Here is a 22,422-nt window from a genome sequence, read left to right on the forward strand (position 1 = left end):
TGCACTTCGCTTCGGTGAGCTGGGGTTCATGGGTTTGGATCCCAGGCAAGGACGTACACATTGCTCATGAGGCCATGCTAAGGTGGCATCCCAGATACAAAACAGAGGAAGACTGGCACAGATGTTAGGTCGGGGGGGGGGGGGGAGGGAGGGAGAGGGAGAGAGAGAGGGAGAGAGATATGGATATGATCAAAGTCAGATCATTTGTATCTCTTGTGAAGATTTGCTCCTTCTTGTAGTAATACTTTATACTAAAAACTCACTTTACTTGCCCTTGCCTCACTGTTTGCCCTTTTCCTGTGTAGGCTATTTTCCTATTCAAATTCTACCCGTCGTTCAATGTCCAGGTAAAATGTTGCTTTCTCTATAAAGCCACTACCAGCAATTCCAACTTGGGAAAAGGCTTTCTCCCTTCTGAGAATACTGTAAGTAACTGATAATCATACTGTCAGTGGCATCTTTTAACTTGATCTTTTAGATTTTCAACTGATATTTAATTTTTCATATCTTTTATGCCTTGTCTCCATAGCCAAATTTATAAAATCCTCAAAACAGGATCCGTACTCTTCTACAGATTATATAATATTGCTCTCAATATTTTGTCTCTTGTAACCTATGGTCTGGAAGTCTGTAGGCTTGGAAACTTCCCTGTTGACCTGCTCTTCATCATCTATGCAAACCTCCTAGATTCTGGACATTGCTTCCCACCTTGCACTTTTGCCCTCTTTTCCTAGCCCAGACTTCTCTGGATTACCTGTATGTCCCATTCTTTCCTTCCTTGGTATGCTTTGTCCTACTGTCACCAGAAAATAAAAGTCTATTATGCAGTAGAAAGGGGCCAAGTGACTGTATGTCCCAATCATGGTTAAGAACAACAGTATGGGTTGAAAGTGTCCCCCAAAAAGATATGTTGAAGTCACAGTCCTCAATACCTCAGACTATGACCTTATTTGTAAACAGGGTCTTTACACAGGTAATCAAAGTAAAATGAGGTCCAGTATGACTGGTGTCCTTATAAAAAGGAGAAATTTGGACAGAGACACACACAAGGAAGACTACGTGAAGAGAGACAGGGAGAATGCAATTAGAGTGATTTGTCTATAAGCTAAGAACACCAAAGACTGCCAGCAAATCGCTAGAAGCTGGGGAAAAGGCATGGAACAGATTCTACCTCACAGCCCTCAGAAGGAACCAACTCAGGTGACACCTTGATTTTGGACTTCTAGCCTCCAGAACTGTGAGACAATAAGTTTCTGTTGTTTAAGCCACACAGCTTGTGGTACTTTGTTATGGCAGCCCTAGGAATCTCATTCAAGCAAGTACAGACTTCGTGAAAGTATCTGACAGACAGCAGGTGATATTCTCAAAAATATCTTATAAAAATAAAAAATCTCACCCAGGGATATATTAGTTCTACATTCTCAATGCTCATGCAAATGCTTTATATTCTGCCATATGACTGAACAAAGCTAAAATTCTCAAATGAATCCTTTGAATGAGTAAGTTTAATAATCCTGGAAGTATTTAGTAAGGGTAAATTTGAAATCCATCTAAATCTCTAAAATTCTCTGAACTCAAATATTGGTTTAGGCACTCCCACAAACTGAAGGCAGGAGACCAAAACAGTCCAAGCAAAAAAAGAGCAGGATTGGCAACAGATGTTAGCTCAGAGAGAATCTTCCTCACCAAAGGAAAAAAAAATTGTGGATGGTGGTATTTCAAGAATTCTTCCCTGATCTCAATCAGCTCTGCAACCTCAGTCAAGTTACTTAAAACTGTGACCTAATTTATAAAATCTTCATCTCTAAAACTATGTTGCTGTAGAACACAGAACAAGAGAGAGAAAAGTGTCTATGTATTTTGAGGTCAGAAGGAAAGAACCTAAGAAAAGCAAAAGCAACTCAGGGAACTAAGAAGACTACCTGAAAAGTATTTGCTGCTTAGGAGTACTTCCTGAGAGTGTATTCTTCTAAAGGTCTCTTACACAAACTACATACTGCTTATAGTTCCACTTTTTTTTTGCTAAGGAAGATTTGCCCTGAGCTAACATCTGTTGCCAATCTTCCTCTTTTTTTTATGTGAGCTGCTGCTACAGCATGGCCACTGACCAATGAGTGGTGTGGTTCTGCACCTGGAAACTGAACCCAGACTGCCAAAGCGGAGCATGCCAAACTTTAACTACTAAGCCATCATGGCTGGCTCAGTTTCACTTTTTAATTAAAAAAAATTTTTATTTTTTTAAGTTGCAAAACAGTATATAGTATAATCCCATTTACATGTTTGAACCCCTAAAAGAATATAGCCCAGTTATAAAAAGTGAATACTTCTAGGGAATGAGATTGGGAAAAGTGTAAACTTTGACTTTATACTCTGGATACTTTGACTTTTTATAATGAGAACATACTACTATAATTTTAGAATATACCTATTTTTAAAATATGCAGTTATTTAAACACTGGGTGACAGCTTTATCATAATTACTAGAACTATTTAACGGGCAAATTAAATTCTATCATTAAATTTACAGTATATACAAAGATTTTAGGCTTGAATTTTAAAAGCCCTTAAAAACTATTTGTGTGAGAGTTATATATTAAATGAAAACTTTAAAAGTCTAATATCATTTATTTCTGCATTTCAGGAAAATGAAGCTTTTGGCACTAGATCAGGGGATGTTAAACTATGGCCTACGAGCTGGCTGCTTGTTTTCATAAATAAAGTTTTACCGGAACACAGTTATGCCCATTTGTTTATGTATTGTCTACAGCTGCTCTCATGCTACAATGGCAGAGATGGGTAGTCATAAAAGACTATATGGCCCACAAGCCTAAAATTTCTATCAATTGGTTCTAGATTATAAATGTCTTGTCAAAAAACATTTTGTGCTTTCACTTTAGAATTAAATATTTGAATTAGGATAATCAAGATATTGGGATTTAAATATCTGGATATTTTAAAATTATAATAATGTACTTTATTCAAAAATCCTTTTATATTGGCATAAGTTAGAAATATATTTATCCAAGTTTAACAACTAATACAAAATGTTTCTTCTATATACAACTTAATAGCAAAAAAGCAAAAACTTCGATTAAAAAATGAGCAAAGGATGTGAATAGATATTTTTCCCAAAAAAAATACAGATAGCCAAAAGGTACATGAAAAGGTGCTCAACATTACTCATTATCAGGAAAATGCAATCGAAATCACAATGAGATAATCAACTTACACCTGTTAGAATGGCTATTATCAGAAACATAAGAATAACAAGTGTTGGAGAGGATGTGGAGAAAAGGGAACCCAGTGCACTGCTGGTGGGAATGCAAATGAGTGCAGCCACTATGGAAAACAGTATGGACGTTCCTCAAAAAATTAAAAATAGAAATACCATATGATCCAGTAATTCCAATTCTGGGTATTTATCCAAAGAAAACAAAAACACTAACTCAAAACGATATCTGCACCCCCACGTTCACTGCGGCATTATTTACAACAGCCAAGACATGGAAACAACCTAAGTGTCCATCAAGGGATGAATTGATAAGAAGTTGTGGTAGATGTATACAATAGAATATTATTCAGCCTTGAAAAATCAAAAGGAAACCCTGTCATTTTCAACAATAAGGATGGATCTTGAGAGCAAATTTATGCTAAGTGAAATAATTCAGACAAAGACAAATAACATATGATTTCATTTATACATGAATCTGAAAAAAAAACAGACACACAAAACCAAACAAACAAAAAACTAAACTTATAAATACAGACAACAAATTGGTGATTGCCAGAGGCAGGAAGCAGTAGTGGGAGGTGGGTAAAATGGGTGAAGGTGGTCAAAAGGTACAAACTTCCAATTGAAGTCCCAGGGATGTAATGTACAGCATGTTGATTATAGTTAATAATACTGTATTTATATTTGAAAGTTGCTAAGAGAATAAATCAAAAGTTGTCATAAGAAAAAATAAAATTTGTAACTGTGTGGTGATGATATTAGCTAGACTTATTCTGGTGATCACTTCACAATACATATGTATATTGAATCATTTTGTCGTATAACTGAAATTAATAATGTTATGTCAATTATAATCTCAAAAAAAATTTACTCTACAAGATAAAGAATACAGTAGTTACACAAAAGAAGTTTTTTCAATAGGTATACAACAATGAATATTTCTTCACATTAAGTAATGTTTTCATGCTTACTAAGGTAGTCAATAACAAACCAGAATGACAATGAAAACTATTAAGTTATTCTTACCTGTAATCTAAACCAATCTAATCTCATTCCTCTGAAATCAAATACTTCCCCATCTTCAACTAGGACGACAGAAAAAAAGATTACAAAGCAAATTAATGTCTTCACAAACCTATAATCACATTTTAAAATTTAAGTGCTAAGACAATCCCACTTCTGGGCATACATACAATAGAAGTGAAAGCAGGGTCTTGAAGAGATATTTGTACACCTATGTTCACAGCACTGTTACTGACAACAGCCAAAAGGGGGAAGCAACTCAAACATCCATCAACAGATGAATGCATAAACAAAATGTAGTGTGTGTACACAATGGTACATTCTTCAGCCTTAAAAAGGAAGGAAATTCTGACACATGCTAGAACATGGATGAACCCTGAAGACACTATGCTAAGTGAGATAAGTCAGTGACAAAAAGGCAAAAACTTATGATTCCACTTATAAGACATATCTAGAGTAGTCGAACACATAGAAACAGAAAGCAGAATGGTGAATGCCAGGGGCTGGGAGGAAAGGAAAATGGGGAGTTGTTATTTAATAGCTATAGAATTTCAGCTTTGTGAGATGAAAAAGTTCTGGAGATTGGCAGCACAACTGTGTGAAAATACTTTTGAGTGTACTGAACTATACACTCAAAAATGGTAAGAGAATAAACTTCATGTTATGTGTATTATACTACAACTTAAAAAAAAATTTAATAGCTAAGACTATTAAAGTAATTAAAGTAAATGGGTAAAATAATTCTCAAATCCTAGAAAGATGGTGATAAAGGAGGCAGTTATGCTAAGAGAAGTGTAAAACATAGACTTCTCTCCTAATTCTCAGTTTGCTTACATGTCAATTTGAAGGAGCTTGAGGAACCCTGTGAATAGAAACTTTGGATAGCACACTGAAGTTTCACAAAATAACTCTATATAAACAAAACATCACCAGGGAAGTTTATAGTAGTTTCACTACTTCAGCATGATAACCATAAAGATTGATTAAACTAAAATGAATATATTCATTACTCAGAAATTTTCAAGGTTTCTGATAGCTTTTACTTAAAGATTATAAAACTAAAACATCACTATCAATCTATTGAAATGGAGTCTTCAAGTAATGGAGAGGCATTCAAGTATAGGACATCAACTTTTGAGACTGACAGACCTGAACTTAAATTCCTATTCTAGTATTAATACCTCTTAGAGCTTGGACAAATCATTTTAAATAACTGAGAGGTTAAGTCTCAAGCCTTAAGTTTCCAAATCTGACAAATAAAAGTAATAATAGCTTTTTAAAAATGATGCAGATAAAAGAGAGTAATTACATAAAGTGCCTGGCACAAATTAAATATTTTACCAATGGTATCCATTATTGTCATATGTAATGCTTGGACCAACTATACCCTTTGTTATGATATGAGATACTGTTTTTTTTTTCCCTTCTTTTTTAAATAAAAATGTCCCTTTTCCTCCTGCTGGATACTAAGAAATTTCATGCTATAATTCTTATGATTTTTATAAACATCATCACACATTCACTTTGGAAACTTTTGCTTCAGAGAGTCAAAAGTTAAGACAAAAGAGAAGAGATTAAACATGCCCAAAATTAAGATAAATGATTCTATAAAAATGAATTGTTAAATCCTCTTCTTAACAGTCAAATTTGAAAACCTAATTACAAAACATTATGCTTTTATTTAAAAGACTCATTACCTTGTTTTACACTCAGGGAAGTCATAGTGTTGACAAAAGAGGACATGATGATCGACTCATCTTCAGGGCAAACCGAAAGATTCTGGAAAAAAAAAATAGTAAGGTTAAAAACGCCTAGTTGGGAAACAACTCATAGGTGGTCCATCAACTGCTGAATGGATAAACAAACTGGTATATCCATACTATGGAATATTTTTCAGCAATAAACAGGAGTGAGATGCTGATACACACAATAACATGGATGAATCTCAAAAATATTATGCTAATTGAAGTAAATCGAAAACAAAAGATTACACAGTGTATGCTTCCCTTTATACGAATTTTTTTGCTGAGGAAGGGTCACCCTAAGATAACATCTATGCCAATCTTCCTCTATTTTGCATATGGGTTGCCACCACAACATGGCTGACAAGTGGTGTAGGCCCATGCCGAGGATCCAAATCCATGAAGCCTGGGCCACTGAAGCACAGCGTGCCAAATTTAACCACTACGGCATGGGGCCAGCCCCTGAAAATTTTTTTAAAAGACAAAAAGTGACAAAAACTAGATGGATGGTTTTGAGGGGTCTAAAAGAGGGAATCAACTACAAAGATGCACAGAAAATTTTTAAGTGCTGGAAACGTTCTGTCTTGACTGTGATGGTGGTTACATGAATGTACAGAGCTGCAAAACTTCAAACTGCATACCAAAAATGGGTGATTTTTATTGTATGTAAATTACACCTCAACAAAATTAGGACCAAAAAAATCCCTCTCAAACTGGCCAAAAAAATGAATATTTGAATACATCTGAAGTGGATGTTAAATAATAAATTTTTTAAAACATAGATGCTTAGCTTACAAACTGCATAATTTTCAAAACATTAAGACCTACACAATAATGTAAATGTACATAATGTCACTATACTGTACACTTAAGAATGATTAAAATGGCAACTTTTATGTTATGTGTATTTTATAAATAAATAAATAAATGTAACCCCTATTACAATGAACTATATTAATAGGTTAATCTTACTTCTAATTTTAAGTCCTAGCAAATGGTTAAAAACACCATGAGTATACTTTACAACAGAAGAGGGAGGTGAAAAGCTCAGGTGTTGGAGTTAAGATGTGAGTCCAAATACTGGCTCTACTACTTATGAACTATGTGATGCTGATCAAATTACATAAGGTCTTTTTTCTTCAACAAATAATGATAACTATACCTAACCTCAGAGTTGTCGTATATTATAAATTATAGTATAGTTTATAGTATAATTATAAATTATAGTATAAATTATACTATCAATAAGTTTGCCAATCATTAATATTAGTATTATTATTGCTGCTACAACTATTACTATAATTTCAGAAAAAATAAGAAATTCTCTCAACGTTGTTAAAATCCAGCTTGTATTTAAAAAAATACCAAAAGATATAGAGTGACATAAAATTTTAACATCATAACTTAAATCTGTAAAATTTATTACTAAATATCCAACTAGCCACAGCAAATGACATGAAACCAGCAGTCTGGTTTACTTTTTAAACTGTGATAGCCCGACAGCCTCTGATTTATCTGGTTATGCAGTAACTGTTCAAATAAAATTACAGCAAAGCAATAACACTCTAGGGATAAAATCAGCTTTTCTATCCCCTTTTTTAATGGACATTCTAGAAAAGAAGCATCTGAGCTCCATCTAGTGGATAAAAGGAGAAATAAACTAGTTTAGGATAGTCACCTATAAGCTGTATATAACTCAAGGTAAACAATTACATGAACAATTTTTCTATCCATGTTTGTATTTTTAGGTAGGTTTGAAAGAAATTACAATTTCAAAGTATGTTGTTTCTCTGGAAAACCAGCAGTTTTATAGTAGTCTTAACATAAAGAAAATTTGTGCTGTTCTTCCTTTACACTAGTTTTTAGACATCTGTGATTTTATAAAATGAAGCAAATAACATACTATTGTCCTTACACTCAGTTTATTTGGCGTAAAAATAAAATAAATTTACATTAAGATGAAAAAGACTGAACAAAGACATTATGGAAAGTAAAAAAAAAATGCTAAGACTAAAACTCCAAAGATGAATATCCAAATTGAAAATAAAATTAAGACATTAAATGAGGACATGTAGATAAATTTTTCTTTTACTGGCCAATCTCTGACACACTTGCAAAAAGATTTATCTTCTATTTTCCTCTAATACTTAATTGTCAATTATAATGTCTCCATCATCTCTTTCTTATCTCCACAGCCTCTGTCCAAGTTCAGGCTCTCCCAGGCTCTCAGCAGCCCACCGCAGTAATTCTGATCTCTGCCTCCGCCCTTGGCCTGCAGCAATCCACTGTCCACACTGAGCCCGGGTGATCTTTCTAACTAGTAAAAGTGATTTATGACTAAGGCCCTCTATAATTTGTTTACTGTACCCCCACCCCCAAGACAAAGAATTATTCCCTGCATTGTGTTCACTCTGAGCTTCGTCCACACGTAAGCCTAACACCTACCACACGGGACTACAACAAAATGTTTTTTCCCCTCTAGAAGATGATCCCCTTGACAAGACATGGCCATAATTTATCTCTGTTTGTATCTCTGCCACTTGGGGCAAGATTATATTTTATAAATGCTTACTGAGCAAACAAATCAGTTACTAGAAAGGAGGGAAGGGAGAAGAACATGAGAGAGTTTTTACCTGCACAAGTTCATTGAGGACAACGGCATCAAAGCCAGACAGGTACTGCACGTAATACCTCTGCATCACAGGCCCATATTTCCTGACATGTGCTCTAAGCTCTTCCATGTAAAATATCAATTCAGCAATGTGCCTTTTTTAAAAATTCAAGAAACATATTTCAAAAAATAAGTCCATTGCTATCAAGGAAAATACGAAATGACTTTGATATTACTACAAGAAGTTTTTCTCTTAGAAAAAGCACTGTCAAATATTTAATGTTGATTACTTTCTTTTAAAATTATTTCATATGAATAAAGAAATCACGGAAAGAAAAAAGAAAGCTAAGACTAAAAAGCTGATAGAGGAAAATCCAAATGAAAATAAAATTAGAACATCTCAAATTCATCATTTAAAAAAATCACAAATGAAATAGGATTAGAAAGAAACAAGATTTCCCTGTATGCTCTTATTTCTCTGCTTCATTTATTTAACTCCTATTGAGGGACTGTGGACTAAAATGAAAGAAAGACATTTCAAATGACACACTCGGTTGCAACTCTACTGTTAGGATTCTTATTTAAATTGTGTGGTATATCATTTTGAAAAGTGAATTCCAATGGAAATATTACTGGGTATACAAGGAAAGAAATAAGAACTTTATGACAACCTAGGGTACTGGAGAGAAAATATTAAAAGCCCTCATTTTAAGCTAAAGTTGACTTTGCATTCTAATTCATATCATCTAATGATAGATTACAAATATTCCTCTATTATGACAAACATGAAAAGCCCAAAAAAAAGCTTTTCAAAATAATTTTACTTCAAAGTCCCCAAATTCCATAGCCCATAAGTCAAAATACATTTTAAATATTGCTAACTTACTTATCTATAAAGTCATCTGCACTCTTCTTTGGCATGTTATCTGCATGACGAAGTAGCCAGATAATTTCATCACGGGCAAAGGATAATGCCATAAAAACAAAAAGTGCCTAATTAAAAAAAAATAACATTGCTTACTCTCATGCAAAGATTAAGAAAAAGAAAACCTATTCATAATCTTTCTCCAAGTGAAAAGTCATTGGCAAGAAGTGATAACATCAAGTTCAAAAGACAGAAATGAGAGGACAGAAGAGAACTTGGAAATATGTATGAAGGAAAACATGCACATAAGAAGCAAGGAAAATGCAGGAAGTGTGATGGACGAGTGTCAAGTCAGCAAAATCACTCTCAGCTAAATATAAAACCCTTTTATATAGTCCCTCACTCCAACTTTAGTAAAACCTCACTCAGAGGTAAGAAATTGTTTTTCAAGTTTAATATGGCACACTTGTAGTTGAAATAATTAAATCAATTACCTTGGGACCTAGCAAGCCAGGTTGATCAGACAGGACAGTAGCCAATTCTTTCAGTGCAGACCTTAAAAACTTGCGTCTTTCTCTGTGCATTGAACCACTATAGGAAAAGACACCATTACAGTTTATCCGTTTCTACCGAAATTACTATTGGCAATTAAAGAACATCATTTCAGGCTCAACTTGCAAAGTTTTCTTAGAAAGCAGAAGCCCTGAGAAGTGTCATCTCTGTGTTTGTCATTAAACAACTTGCCAATCTTACATTTACCCTTGCCTTTGTTGTGCTGCTTTTGTGACTGTGTTTATTCTGTTATTCTCCACCTATCAAAATCCTACCCAAATTTTAAGACCAATCCATCAAGAAGCATTTCTCAACATCCAGATGTCTATTTCTGAATAACTTCTACAATTTTAGTATCATATAGCCTAGCACTTTATAAACCAAACTGCGAAATCCTTGAAAGCAAGCACTGTCCTACTATATAAATTTTTGTCCCCTCCACATAGAAATCACTAAATATAATTTAATAAATATCTGATTATCCATACCCTTGTTTATTAAATATATTCCTATTAAATACACAAAACTGACTAAACAAGAGCTATATTCAATAAACATACTGGGATGAGATCTATTTGGCAGTCTTGTCAAAAACAGAACGATGAGGCAAGGAAAGAATAACCTTAATATTTAAAAATCCCACGTATTTTTAAAATAAAATGGAAATTAAAAAGAACTTAGTCTCACATATTACCATGGGGAAAAAAATTACAGAATGTTCTAAGTATTCCAACTCCTCATACTATGCAAAATATACACTGCTCCAAGAAAGTTTTAAAATTTAATAGGTGCAAAAAATAAATGGCCATACACACATACACAATGCATATGACAAAAAACCAAGTATAAGAAATTTACAAGCAATTACAAGTTCTTACTATTTATAATTATTTTATATAATAAAGGGAATAAAAATGTGTTACTTTTAAAACTTCATAAAAGATAGCTATATACCCACAATAGGGTCTATCTTATGAAGAAGTGATTGATAATCATATGCATTTGTGTAGGTCAGGAAAGGAATTCTAACACATTCCAAAGTATGTTCTCTGTATCAGAGAACGATTTTTTAGAAATATAAGCACTTCATTCAAGAGAAAAAAAAATACATGAGAAAATGATACAGCACAGACAGCAATGAAAAAAGACAGTTTTAATTCCCAATATCCATGCTACAGCCTAAACCTAAATTCTAAAACTTCTTGTAGTTTATATTTTCATCTACGATAACAGCGCTTGTGTTCTCTCTGCTTTATAGAAATACTGATGGATCAGATAAGGTTGTCACTGCATTACCTAGGCTCATTGGAGAAAATATTCTACACAAGTATACCATATACATACCAATTAAAATGAAATATCAAATTATAATTATTTCATAAGAAAATTCAAAAGTTCAAAGATCTTAAATACACTAATTTCTAATTTATCTATTTATTAATCAAATATATTTGCTAAAATTTGGGAGAGGTGTGGGATTAACATAATTTATAAAGTAAATCCCATTTGGAAGAGTGTGAAGATATGTCAATTTTCATGAAGTAGTACAAAAATAATCAGAATCTGCAAAGTACTAGCAGGGGACCACAGTAGCAGTAAGAAACATGAACGCTATCTAAAATAGAACTCCTTTGTATGATACTTCCTTAAGCGTTTTTATCAACACTTCGAAAATATTTAACACTTGTCTGTACTAACTCCAAGATTACTAGATACTGAGATTATATACTTATTTTCATTGATTGAAAGTCCCCTACTTCAATTACCACACCTTGCACATCATTAATTTGCATTTACTTCAACAAATAACACTTTAAGAAAGGAATTCTTCTTGATTAAAAGTACTATAGATAAGACAAAACTACTTACGCATGTGACACAGCTGCCTCTTTGCATTCTCTTATGTCATTAATACGCTTATTATAGCTATGTGCAAAAAAAAAAGAAATGGAACCATGTTAATCTTAATTTGATCAATAACAGCAAAAATAAGTCAATCAAATACCAAAAGTCAATTAAAAATGACTTATTATCAACAATAAAAACTGGTTCTCAAACTGGAAATGGATGGAAGAAACTTACCTACATCCTTTCCTACCACTTTAAGTACCCAAATCTTCCTGGAAAAGTATCTCTTACTATATCAAATCCAACAATAAAATTGAACTTCACAAAGCAGATTATTTTATTAAATATATTTCTTTAATCCACAATAGAGACATTAAACTATACTTCCAATGTAACTAACAGTGATTTCCAAAAATCTAAAGTGCTGACAAGGCTATTACTTCTGACTTTTTATGCCATCTCATAAGCATTAATAAGATCTGAAAGGACATTTACTAGTGATTAACACTAGTGACTATTTGGGGATAGGGGTTTTGTGGTGGAGAAAACTGGAGCAAGAAAGCATTTGACTATTTTAAATTATTTTAAGGAACAGAATTATGGGTGATTTTTACCTACCATTTTTTTAAAAAACACTTATTTTTCAAATTAAAAAAACATTTAATGAAAAGAAAGAGAACACCAATATCAAACAATTTAAAGGTGGCATCTAAAAAATAAGTACTAATAACTATGTTAGTTTCATGAATACTAGAGACAAAACCTCAAAATTCCTAAAATGCTAAAGAAATACTATCGACTCCTAAATTAAGGACTCTAAGATTTACGTGTTCTCTGAGCAAACATCCAAAATAGTATACTAATTCTGTAATCACTGACCTTTATAATTAAGGAGCTTTTATACTGATGTTTTGATTTTTAACTACTATGATAATTCATATTTTAAATTCAATTGATCACTCACAATTTAATAAAAAATTAAAACTTCTCAACTTTAAATACAGAGATTTTTGAATGATAAGTTTAGCATTAAAAAAGCATAACAGGGGGTCAGCCCCATGGACTAGTGGTTGAGTTCAGTAATGCTCTGCTTGAGTGGCCAGGGTTAGGTTCCTGGGCACAGACCTATACCACTTGCCAGTGGCCACACTATGGCAGCGACCCACATACAAAACAGAGGAAGACTGGCACAGATGTTAGCTCAGGTCGAATCTTCTTTAAGCAAAAAGAGAAAGATCAGCAACAGATGTCAGCTCAGGGGGAATCTTCCTCAGCAAAAAAAAAAAAAAAGGCATAACAAAAAAAAGTTGGTTTCATGGTGCCATTAAACTTACTTGTACCATACATAAGCTCATGTAATATGCACAGACTACCTGATTCTAAATGTTTACATATATTTAAATACGATTATTCCACAGAGAGGTTGTCAATATGCTAAGACATCATACAAGTTTCATGATTTTCAATCTGAATCAATTAGAAAATGAGAGAGCCCACATGACATAGAATATTTCCAGGTACTCCACCGTCTAAAATGAAAGCCAAATAAGAGATGAAAAGTACCTAGAGCACTGTTTCTCATGTTATGACTAAGAGACTATCCTCATGAGAATCTCAGAATCACCTTTGGTGAGAGAAATCAGAACAGTGGTCACCTGAGAAAGTGGCTTGGGGGAGGGGGACCAGGGGTGACAGTACTGACCAGAAAGAGGCATAGGAGAAATTTCTGGGGATAATGAAAGTGTTCTATACCTTGATCTAAGCGGTCACCTTGAGTATTCATATGCAAAGTCACTGAGCTGTACACCCAAAATTTATGGATTTTTCTGTCTGTAAATTTGCCTCAATAAATTAGTGGGGGGAAGGGTAAACTCCTTTAACCTTTCCAAGATACAGATATAGAAGGTGAGGGGTAATGCCCAGGAACCTAGATTTTAATTCGCAACCCAGGGTAATTCTTATGCACACTAAAATTTGAGGCAGTATACTGGCTTAAATTATTAGTGCAGACACATCTTTATTTTTTTTAATAACTAAGAGATGCTTTATTTTATCTCAATTTCAGTAGGACATTACTGAATTAGATATGAAATAAATGTAGGTACATTCCATTTCTATCTGAAGCTAACAAGCCCAACATAATTATTCAACACTTTCAGGTACAGGGGATCCCAGGATATTTTGGATGCTCCCAATTTCAAAAGATTTCCTAATTGTTACTAAGTCTGAACCCAACTTGGCTTCTACATACTGGCTACAGAACCTCAGGTGGAAAGAAATGCAGGCATTAAAAATTTCAAAGGAAACAAATTTCTGAGAATTATCTGCTTTACAGAGAATGAAGATAAATTAGTCACCTGCAATATCTTCTTATTATAAGGAAAAATGATTTTCTATATACCATTGGTCTGACTTCTCTAATTATTATAATTCATTTAATGAAGTATTTTTGATTGAGTCACATACTTTCACGAACACAGTGTATTCTAAAATAGCACTTCTAAAAATTTCAAAACTCTAAAATGTATGGTGTTTTTAGTAACATTTATGTCTAAAACCATATTACGATTTGCAAAAGAGTACATATCTTCTTTCTCCTGGAATACAAGTTTCAAAAGGGCAGGAACACTAGATTTTTTAATCTGTGAAGTTACCTGTAAAAAAGATAATTACTACCACACTAGGATGTAAAACCAACTTGCTGGACCCGTAAGATGGTACTAGCTATGTCTTCTTGCATGATATGACCCTTCTCTAGCCCAAAACTTCAATAGATAATCCACTCACTACTCTCTCCAAAAAGGACAGAATAAGTGAAAATGCCATACCCTCGTATGTTTACAAATAAGTCTTCTGCAGCTTTGTGAATGTGGAAAACTTCATCCCGAAAGAGAGAGAGGCAAGAGCTACTTTGAAGAGCTAGCTTCCAAAGGTTCAGTGCTGTTGCATCAGTATTTAGGATCCCATGGCACAAAATAAAGCCAACTTTAAATAAAAAGAAAAGTAAATACAAATATGAAAGTATTCCAAAGCTATTTCCGTTATAGGGTAGCTTTTCAAAAATACAGAAATATAAACACAATCACTAAATTGAGGCTTTTAAGTGACGTATACATGTAAGATGGCAACAATATTTCTCTTTTTTCAATAATAATTTTCTGTACTCTGCAAAATCAGTTCTTTGAATCCACACTGACAAAAAAGGAAAAAAATACTGCTTCTGGGTTGTGAAGGAAGTCATTTTAATAAGTGAGTAAAAGACATTTTCAGAAATATTTATAAAATATTTTAAGCCAGAGACCAGAAGTTACTAATTAACAGATAACATGATAATCATTACAGCTGTTAAAATAACTGAAAAGTAAAGCTAATCTACTTTTCTAAATTACTAGAAGAAATGAAATACCATCTTGCATTTTCATAGCAACTTATAGGTTACTAAATAAGTCTTTTCACATATATTCTCACATGATCATCCTGTGCAGTAGATGGAATAAGTGGTATCCTTCTTTTACAGTTCAAGAAATGAAGGTTCAACGACTCGCCTAAAGATATACTAATAAAGTATTAGAGCTAGACTTAGCCTCAAATAATTACTGTTAAAGTCCAAATCCGTTCAATGTATTATGTTGCTATTATATGAATTCAAAAATCTCTTTGACCTTTTGTTATCTAATTTGGAAATTCCACACAAATGTGTAATCCTGAATATGTTTGTTGATGTCCTCCCTGGCCCTCTTTATTTGTGGTAATTCTACTATTTCATTTCCACTGTATTTTATAAAAGTATCAATCCAAACAACACTCAAAAAGAAAAACTGGTCCTTCACCATAGTTTAAGAAACACTATAATAAAAAATCAACAAATAGTATCTAAAGGTTAATAAATCCAGAAAAAAGAACTACAAGAACTAAAAAACACAAACTGCTCAAAAGTATTCCCCCTGCCAGTGGATCTGGGGGTGGTAGAAGGAATTATATTGTAGCAATTCTCATTCTGTGTCACATCTGTGTGTCCCTGGTGTCTATTTCCTCCATAGTTTGTGAACTTCTTAGGAAGAGAAACTAGTAATTTTATACCCCATGTACCTAACAAACTGCCAAACATACGAGTCATTTATTATACATGCTCAAGTAAATTAAAACCAAAACCTTTAACTGAATAAATGCAATAGTTAAAAAAATCATTAAAAACAAAACAAAAACTTAGTTTTGATGGCTATGTTGAGAGGCAATATAATGCAGACCATAAGCTCTGCAGTTAGCCTGAGTTCTTACCTTGTCTTTGTCACTTACTAGCTGCGTGGACTAAGCTCCAGATCCTCATTTATAAAAAAGACTACCTACCCAGACAGGGTCAAGGAGAGGCCTGAATGAGATACTGCACACAGAAGGCTTGGCACAGAAGTAATACGTGTTACCTGTTACTTTTCTCTAACACTTACAACCTGAGGAGTAATCACAAAACTAACCGATTTTACTTACAAATAATCCATTTTTCCATTGCATCCAAAGAGAGATATTCACAAGGCATCTTAAAAAGAGAAAATATAAATTTGTGGTTTGGAGAAAATCTAAAAAAAAATTCCATATTAAGTCACTCTCCTCTTCCTCCTGAGAATTCTTACTCCTCAATTCTTGGCTCAAATACCACAACAAATTTGAAAAGATGGACAAAAGCTTTATAACCTGTATTTAAACTTGCAGTCCATCAGTTGAGAGCTGTGCCCCTTTCATGTTTACACACCCTGAAACCTCTCTTTAAAAATACTGTTGCCAAATTGTCCTCAATTTGGTAAACGACAACTTCCAAATTCCCCAAGTCTATTTCAGAGTTTGCAGCATTCCCAAGGATAAACTTTCAGTCAAGTTAAAAAAGATTTAGGTACATTGATGCTCACTGTCTCACCCAAATCAGTAATTATGTGTGTGTTCTCCATATGCATAACACCTATGTTCATATACAAAGACTGAAAGGAATATAACAGAATATAATAATTTTCTCTAGTTTGTAAGATTTGAGGTGATTCTTGTTTTCTTCTTTATAATTTTCTGCATCTTCCAAATTTTCTACCATAAGAGAACAAAACAAACTTTAAGAGAAAATACTCATACTACTAACTGTATTAACTTAGCATCAGAATCTAGAAATAAAAAACTAAACAGTATAACTTAACTACTCAACATTTTACAATAAACTTCACTGACAGGTTAATACTAACTGGAAGAAAAACTGCAACAGCACTGCTTAACTGATATTTTTCAAAAAATCAACTTCACTATTTTCATTCAAAAAAGGGAAAAATGGAACCATACAGTGTCAGACTGTGCAGGATTAAGCATTGTGCTGGGTGCACTGATGAGACTCAGTAACTGGGCATTTCTCCATTGGTCAGCTGAAAGATTTCTTCGAGGATACACCATCTGAAGAGAGATTAGTGCATCTGAAAGAGACTAATTAAAATAGGAAAAAAGAAAGTTGAGGAATAAAAATGTTTTTTTCTTTTTTCATTTAAATTCCAGCTAAAACTGTTGTGCACTTCTAACTGAACCATCGTAAAACAACAGAGCCTAACTACAACTGTGCTCCATATAATACATGATGAGGTGGGTCCCAGCTACTCTCCTCTAGATTTTTTATTTTTTTTAATTTCATGAAAGCTACATAGATTCTATACTCCTGGGCAAGAGTTTAGCTCAGGAAATCATGTTACTTTCTTAAAGGTTAAAATGTTTAGCAATGTTGGGATCTTTATTTCAAGAGGGGTAGAGCGCCTGGCATCATCCTTTCGTGCACATCATTTTTTACTTTAATAGGTCTCACTGAAAGAAACACATTACGGTTATATGACTAAGTGTTAACAGAGCTCAACACGTTTCAGATCTCTCCAAAGAGTGTCTTATAAAAATAATCCACTGTACTTTATCTTAACAAACTACTTAACATCTATTTGCCATTTGGTCTGTTAATTACATCTTTTTTTTTTTTTTATTAATGTTATGATAGATTACAACCTTGTGAGATTTCAGTTGTACATTTTTGTTAGTCATGTTGTGGGTACACCACTTCCCCCTTTGTGCCCTCCCCCAACCCCCCCTTTTCCCTGGTAACCACCGATCTGATCTCCTTATCAATATACTAACTTCCACCTATGACTGGAGTCATATAGAGTTTGTCTTTCTCTGACTGGCTTATTTCGCTTAACATAATACCCTCGAGGTCCATCCACGTTGTTGTGAATGGGCCAATTTTGTCTTTTTTTATGGCTGAGTAGTATTCCATTGTGTATATATACCACATCTTCTTTATCCAATCATCAGTTTCTGGGCATGTAGGCTGGTTCCACGTCTTGGCTATTGTAAATAATGCTGCGATGAACATAGGGGTGCAACGGATTCTTGAGATTTCTGATATCAGGTTCTCAGGATAGATACCCAGTAATGGGATGGCTGGGTCATAGGGTATTTCTATTTTTAACTTTTTGAGAAATCTCCATACTGTTTTCCATAGTGGCTGTACCAGTATGCATTCCCACCAACAGTGTATGAGGGTTCCTTTTTCTCCACAACCTCTCCAACATTTGTCGCTCTTGGTTTTGGATGTTTTTGCCAATCTAACGGGTGTAAGGTGATATCTTAGTGTAGTTTTGATTTGCATTTCCCTGATGATTAGCGATGATGAACATCTTTTCATGTGTCTATTGGCCATATTCATATCTTCTTTTGAGAAATGTCTGTTCATGTCCTCTGCCCATTTTTTGATCGGGTTGTTTGTTTTTTTGTTGTTAAGCAGTGTGAGTTCTTTGTATATTATGGAGATTAACCCTTTGTCGGATAAGTGGCTTGTAAATATTTTTTCCCAATTAGTGAGCTGTTTTTTTGTTTCAATCCTGTTTTCCCTTGCCTTGAAGAAGCTCTTTAGTCGGATGAAGTCCCATTTGTTTATTCTTTCTATTGTTTCCCTCAACTGAGGAGTTATAGCGTCCGAAAAGATTCTTTTGAAACTGATGTCAAAGACTGTTAATTATATCTTTATCATCAAGGCATTTAATGTTTTATTTCATCTGCTTCTTGCTTGCTTTGAACCATCTTTTGCTATTCATCCTTGCTTCCTAAAAATTCTGTACAGAGTGATTCTTTAATCTGGCTGCACATAAACTGCCAGGGTAGTTTGTTCAGAACACAGAATCCAGGGCTCCACCTGAACCTTAGTGACCCAGAACCTCTGGGAGTAGAACCCAAGAATCTACATTTTTATTACACTCTACCAAATGATTCTGAATGTTTCAGAAATCCTAGAAAGTACAGTACAGCTTTTCTATCAGAACTCTGAGATATCATGGAACATTGAAAAAACTAAGACTAGGAAATAACTGGACAAATGGACAGTTCTCCTCAAGTAATTATTAATAGTCTTGGATATGCTAATGGCTGTGGAAAACTTAAAAAGATCCAACAGCCTTTAAGGAAATAATCATCACCTAAGTGGGGAAAGGACCAAATTTGAAGTGGCTAAATACAAACAAAGCCATACGTGATCGGCGAAGTCAGAAATGGACCCAGAGAGAGAGAAAGAGAGGAGGAGGGCAGAGAGCTGCAGACGAGGAAGCAGCACGGCCGCAACCCGCAACCCGCAACCCGGGAGGCAGGGCCCAGCCAGGGCATGGCCAGTGCGCTGAGAAACCTTGATACTTCCACCCACAATGCTGATGTTCACTTCAAAAATGTCGTCATCCACCAGCCTCTTTCAAAGTAACGACTCAACTAATTCCAAGACATTAAATCCATATATCTGTGGGTATAATACAGTTATGCAAAGAACTAAAATGGAAATGCATCTTCAAAATTGTCATGGGAATAAGAAAACTGAAGGAAAATTCTTGGTGTTAACTGTATATGAAAAGAAGTACAGATTCATACAAAACAGTGTATTATTGAAAAGTCTAATTCTCATTATTCAAAGAGAACAATGGACCAAGATTCTAATATCCTGGGCTTTAGCTCTGGTTTTGCCACTATGCTGCCAAATGGCTTACTTTGTCATGTCACTTCTCCAACACTCTATTTCCTTATCTATAAATAATGAGGATGTACGAGAAACCTATAAATTTCCTTGATGTGCTTAGGAACTATGGTTCTTTAAATTAGCCCTACCACAGAGAAGCCGTAATGGCAAGACTCCTTAGAACCAAAATTATTTCATTAAGAAGTATTTTTTAATATATTATAAAAGACAGACATTCCAAATTATTTCCATAAAACTATGATTTTTTTTCTCATTAAGAGGCTATATAATATAAGTGCCAGCCCTGGTGGACTAGTGGTTAAGTTCAGCACGTGCCCCTTCAGCAGCCTGGGTTTGGTTCCCAGGCACGTACTTACATCACTCAACTGTCAGTGGCCATGCTGTGGTGGTGGTTCACATAAAAAAAGAGGAAGATTGGCAGTGGATGTTAGCTCAGGTTGAATCTTCCTCAGCAACAAAAGAAAAAAATGCTGAGGCTCTATTATAATAATACAGCTAAAATTTATCACGTTATGTAACTAGTTTTATGAAGTAACTCATTTAGTCCTCATAACAGTCATTTGAGGTAGGTACGATTACTACTCCACTTTTTACAGATAAGAAAACTGAGGTCCAGTGAAGTTGGCTAAGTAACTTTCCAGATATTATACAGTTAGTAACTGGCAGAGTTGGGATTGGAACCCAGGCAGTCTGGTATGGTATGAGAGTAAACATTCTAAAATACTAAACTTCACTACCTCTATACTCTATACTGAATCTAGAAACTATAATGAATCAAAATATTCCTGAGTCTCTACACACAATTCAGAATCTAATCAACTAGTTCTCTGGTTCACAATTAGATAAAACCATGCATAGCTATTACTCATATACCATTATAATTTTTTTTCTAAAAGAAGTTTATCACTCTAGTATCCATCCTTAAGCTATCTCATAAACATATTAAAGCCCATCTAAAAACCAGCTCTTTGGGGCCAGCCCAGTGGTGCAGCAGTTGAGTGTACACGTTCTGCTTTGGTAGCCGGGGGTTCGCCGGTTAGGATCCCGGGTGCGGACATGGCACTGCTTGGCAAGCCATGCTGTGGCGGGCGTCCCACATGAGGTGGAGGAAGATGGGCGCAGATATTAGCTCAGGGCCAGTCTTCCTCAGCAAAAAGAGGATTGGCAGATCTTAGCTCAGGGCTAATCTTCCTCAAAAAAAAAAAAAGAAGAAGAAGAAGAAGGATCCACAACTAAAAAATGTGCAACTATGTACCAGGGGGCTTTGGGGAGAAAAAGGAAAAAATAAAAATAAAACAAATAAAATAAAAACCAGCTCTTACCTTGCTATGGGGTACAAATTCTTCCATCATCTTCTTTAAAGGGTTTTCATAATCCACAATCATCTGACCAAGGCGTGGATATTCTCGATCACTTAAAATAGACATATCAAATTTCACTGAGCTGTAAACCATCAAATTGAGAATTTCACAGAGATTGTTATAATGCAGGTCTACCTTGCTCCATGGGTCATTTCATGAGCATAGTTGTATAATCCAATGATTGCCTTCCTTTCTTCAATTCGAGACAGTAGTATCATCAGTGTTGTATAGGTTATGATCAAATCTAAGTAGTTCTTTGTTAAATCAAAGTTTACAGTCTAGAAAAAAAATGTCACATTTAATGCCTTCCTATTTCATAAACTTTTAAACACACACACACATCTTCATGGCAGCTATAAAAGCAAATAATTTTATATAGTTACGTGTTTCATCCCCATTTCTGAAATTCTAACTCTTTTCACCAAAAATATGCCTAAAATTTGGGAGTTACAGATAACAATTGTGTTTGTGACACAATTTTATGGATGAAAAAGAATTTGTGATTGCCCTATTCAAACCGGTAACAGTTTAAAAGGACAACCAAGAATAACAAATACTAGAGGCCAATCTCACTAAGCAAGAAAAAGGAGTATTAAATAAATAAGTAAATAAAAATAAGTAAATAAAAAGTAAATAAGTAAATTAAAAAGTTCACCATTAAGTCAATAGAGAAGTTTTCAGTTTGCCTTCCTATATCAAGAAACTGTCTTCTTAAGAAAGTTTCTATCAAGTATGCCTTTTATAGAGAATAATATTATCCAGAACTCTTTTTAATTGGGCCTACTAAAATAAAATACTAAAATTAACAACTATTTCCCAATACGTATAAGACATATTCAGTGACGAATAAACAAGTAAAAATAGAGAATGCATTATAACTCCTTACCTTAGAAAACAAGCAAATTAACAATGCTAAAACTTTATATACTAGCCATGTAAATTTTCTCTAAAGAAAAGCATTTGGTCCCCTTAGTTCTACTAGAAACAGGTAAGAGAACTGAAAATTTTTCTGAAGATAATACTTACAATATCAAAGAAGACTTGGCAAACATCAATAGTATTCAGCAATTCACAAACATGGTCCTGAAAATAAAAGCTTATTTTAATCTGTAACCTTTACAAATAATATTAAATTCAGAAAACACACACAAATAAAATGTAT

The 22,422-nt window shown here is 34.1% G+C and overlaps 1 protein-coding gene across 4 annotated transcripts in view; it reads right to left on the reverse strand.

Annotated features, from left to right (window-relative positions):
- NCKAP1 (NCK associated protein 1) overlaps positions 1-22,422 on the reverse strand; it is a 96,001-nt gene that overhangs the window by 40,569 nt on the left and 33,010 nt on the right. For all 4 annotated transcript variants that reach the window (XM_044768606.2, XM_070508219.1, XM_070508218.1 and 1 more), the window contains 12 exons: positions 22,287-22,343; positions 21,396-21,538; positions 21,222-21,312; positions 17,190-17,327; positions 16,359-16,407; positions 14,702-14,858; positions 11,895-11,951; positions 9,968-10,064; positions 9,495-9,601; positions 8,631-8,763; positions 5,953-6,034; positions 4,259-4,317 (listed from right to left, as the gene is read on the reverse strand). In XM_044768606.2, coding sequence (XP_044624541.1) covers positions 4,259-4,317; positions 5,953-6,034; positions 8,631-8,763; positions 9,495-9,601; positions 9,968-10,064; positions 11,895-11,951; positions 14,702-14,858; positions 16,359-16,407; positions 17,190-17,327; positions 21,222-21,312; positions 21,396-21,538; positions 22,287-22,343 — 1,170 coding nt within the window. The remainder of the gene's footprint in view (positions 1-4,258; positions 4,318-5,952; positions 6,035-8,630; positions 8,764-9,494; positions 9,602-9,967; positions 10,065-11,894; positions 11,952-14,701; positions 14,859-16,358; positions 16,408-17,189; positions 17,328-21,221; positions 21,313-21,395; positions 21,539-22,286; positions 22,344-22,422) is intronic.

The sequence above is a fragment of the Equus asinus genome, chromosome 4, assembly GCF_041296235.1.
Source record: "Equus asinus isolate D_3611 breed Donkey chromosome 4, EquAss-T2T_v2, whole genome shotgun sequence".
Classification (NCBI taxonomy): domain Eukaryota; kingdom Metazoa; phylum Chordata; class Mammalia; order Perissodactyla; family Equidae; genus Equus; species Equus asinus.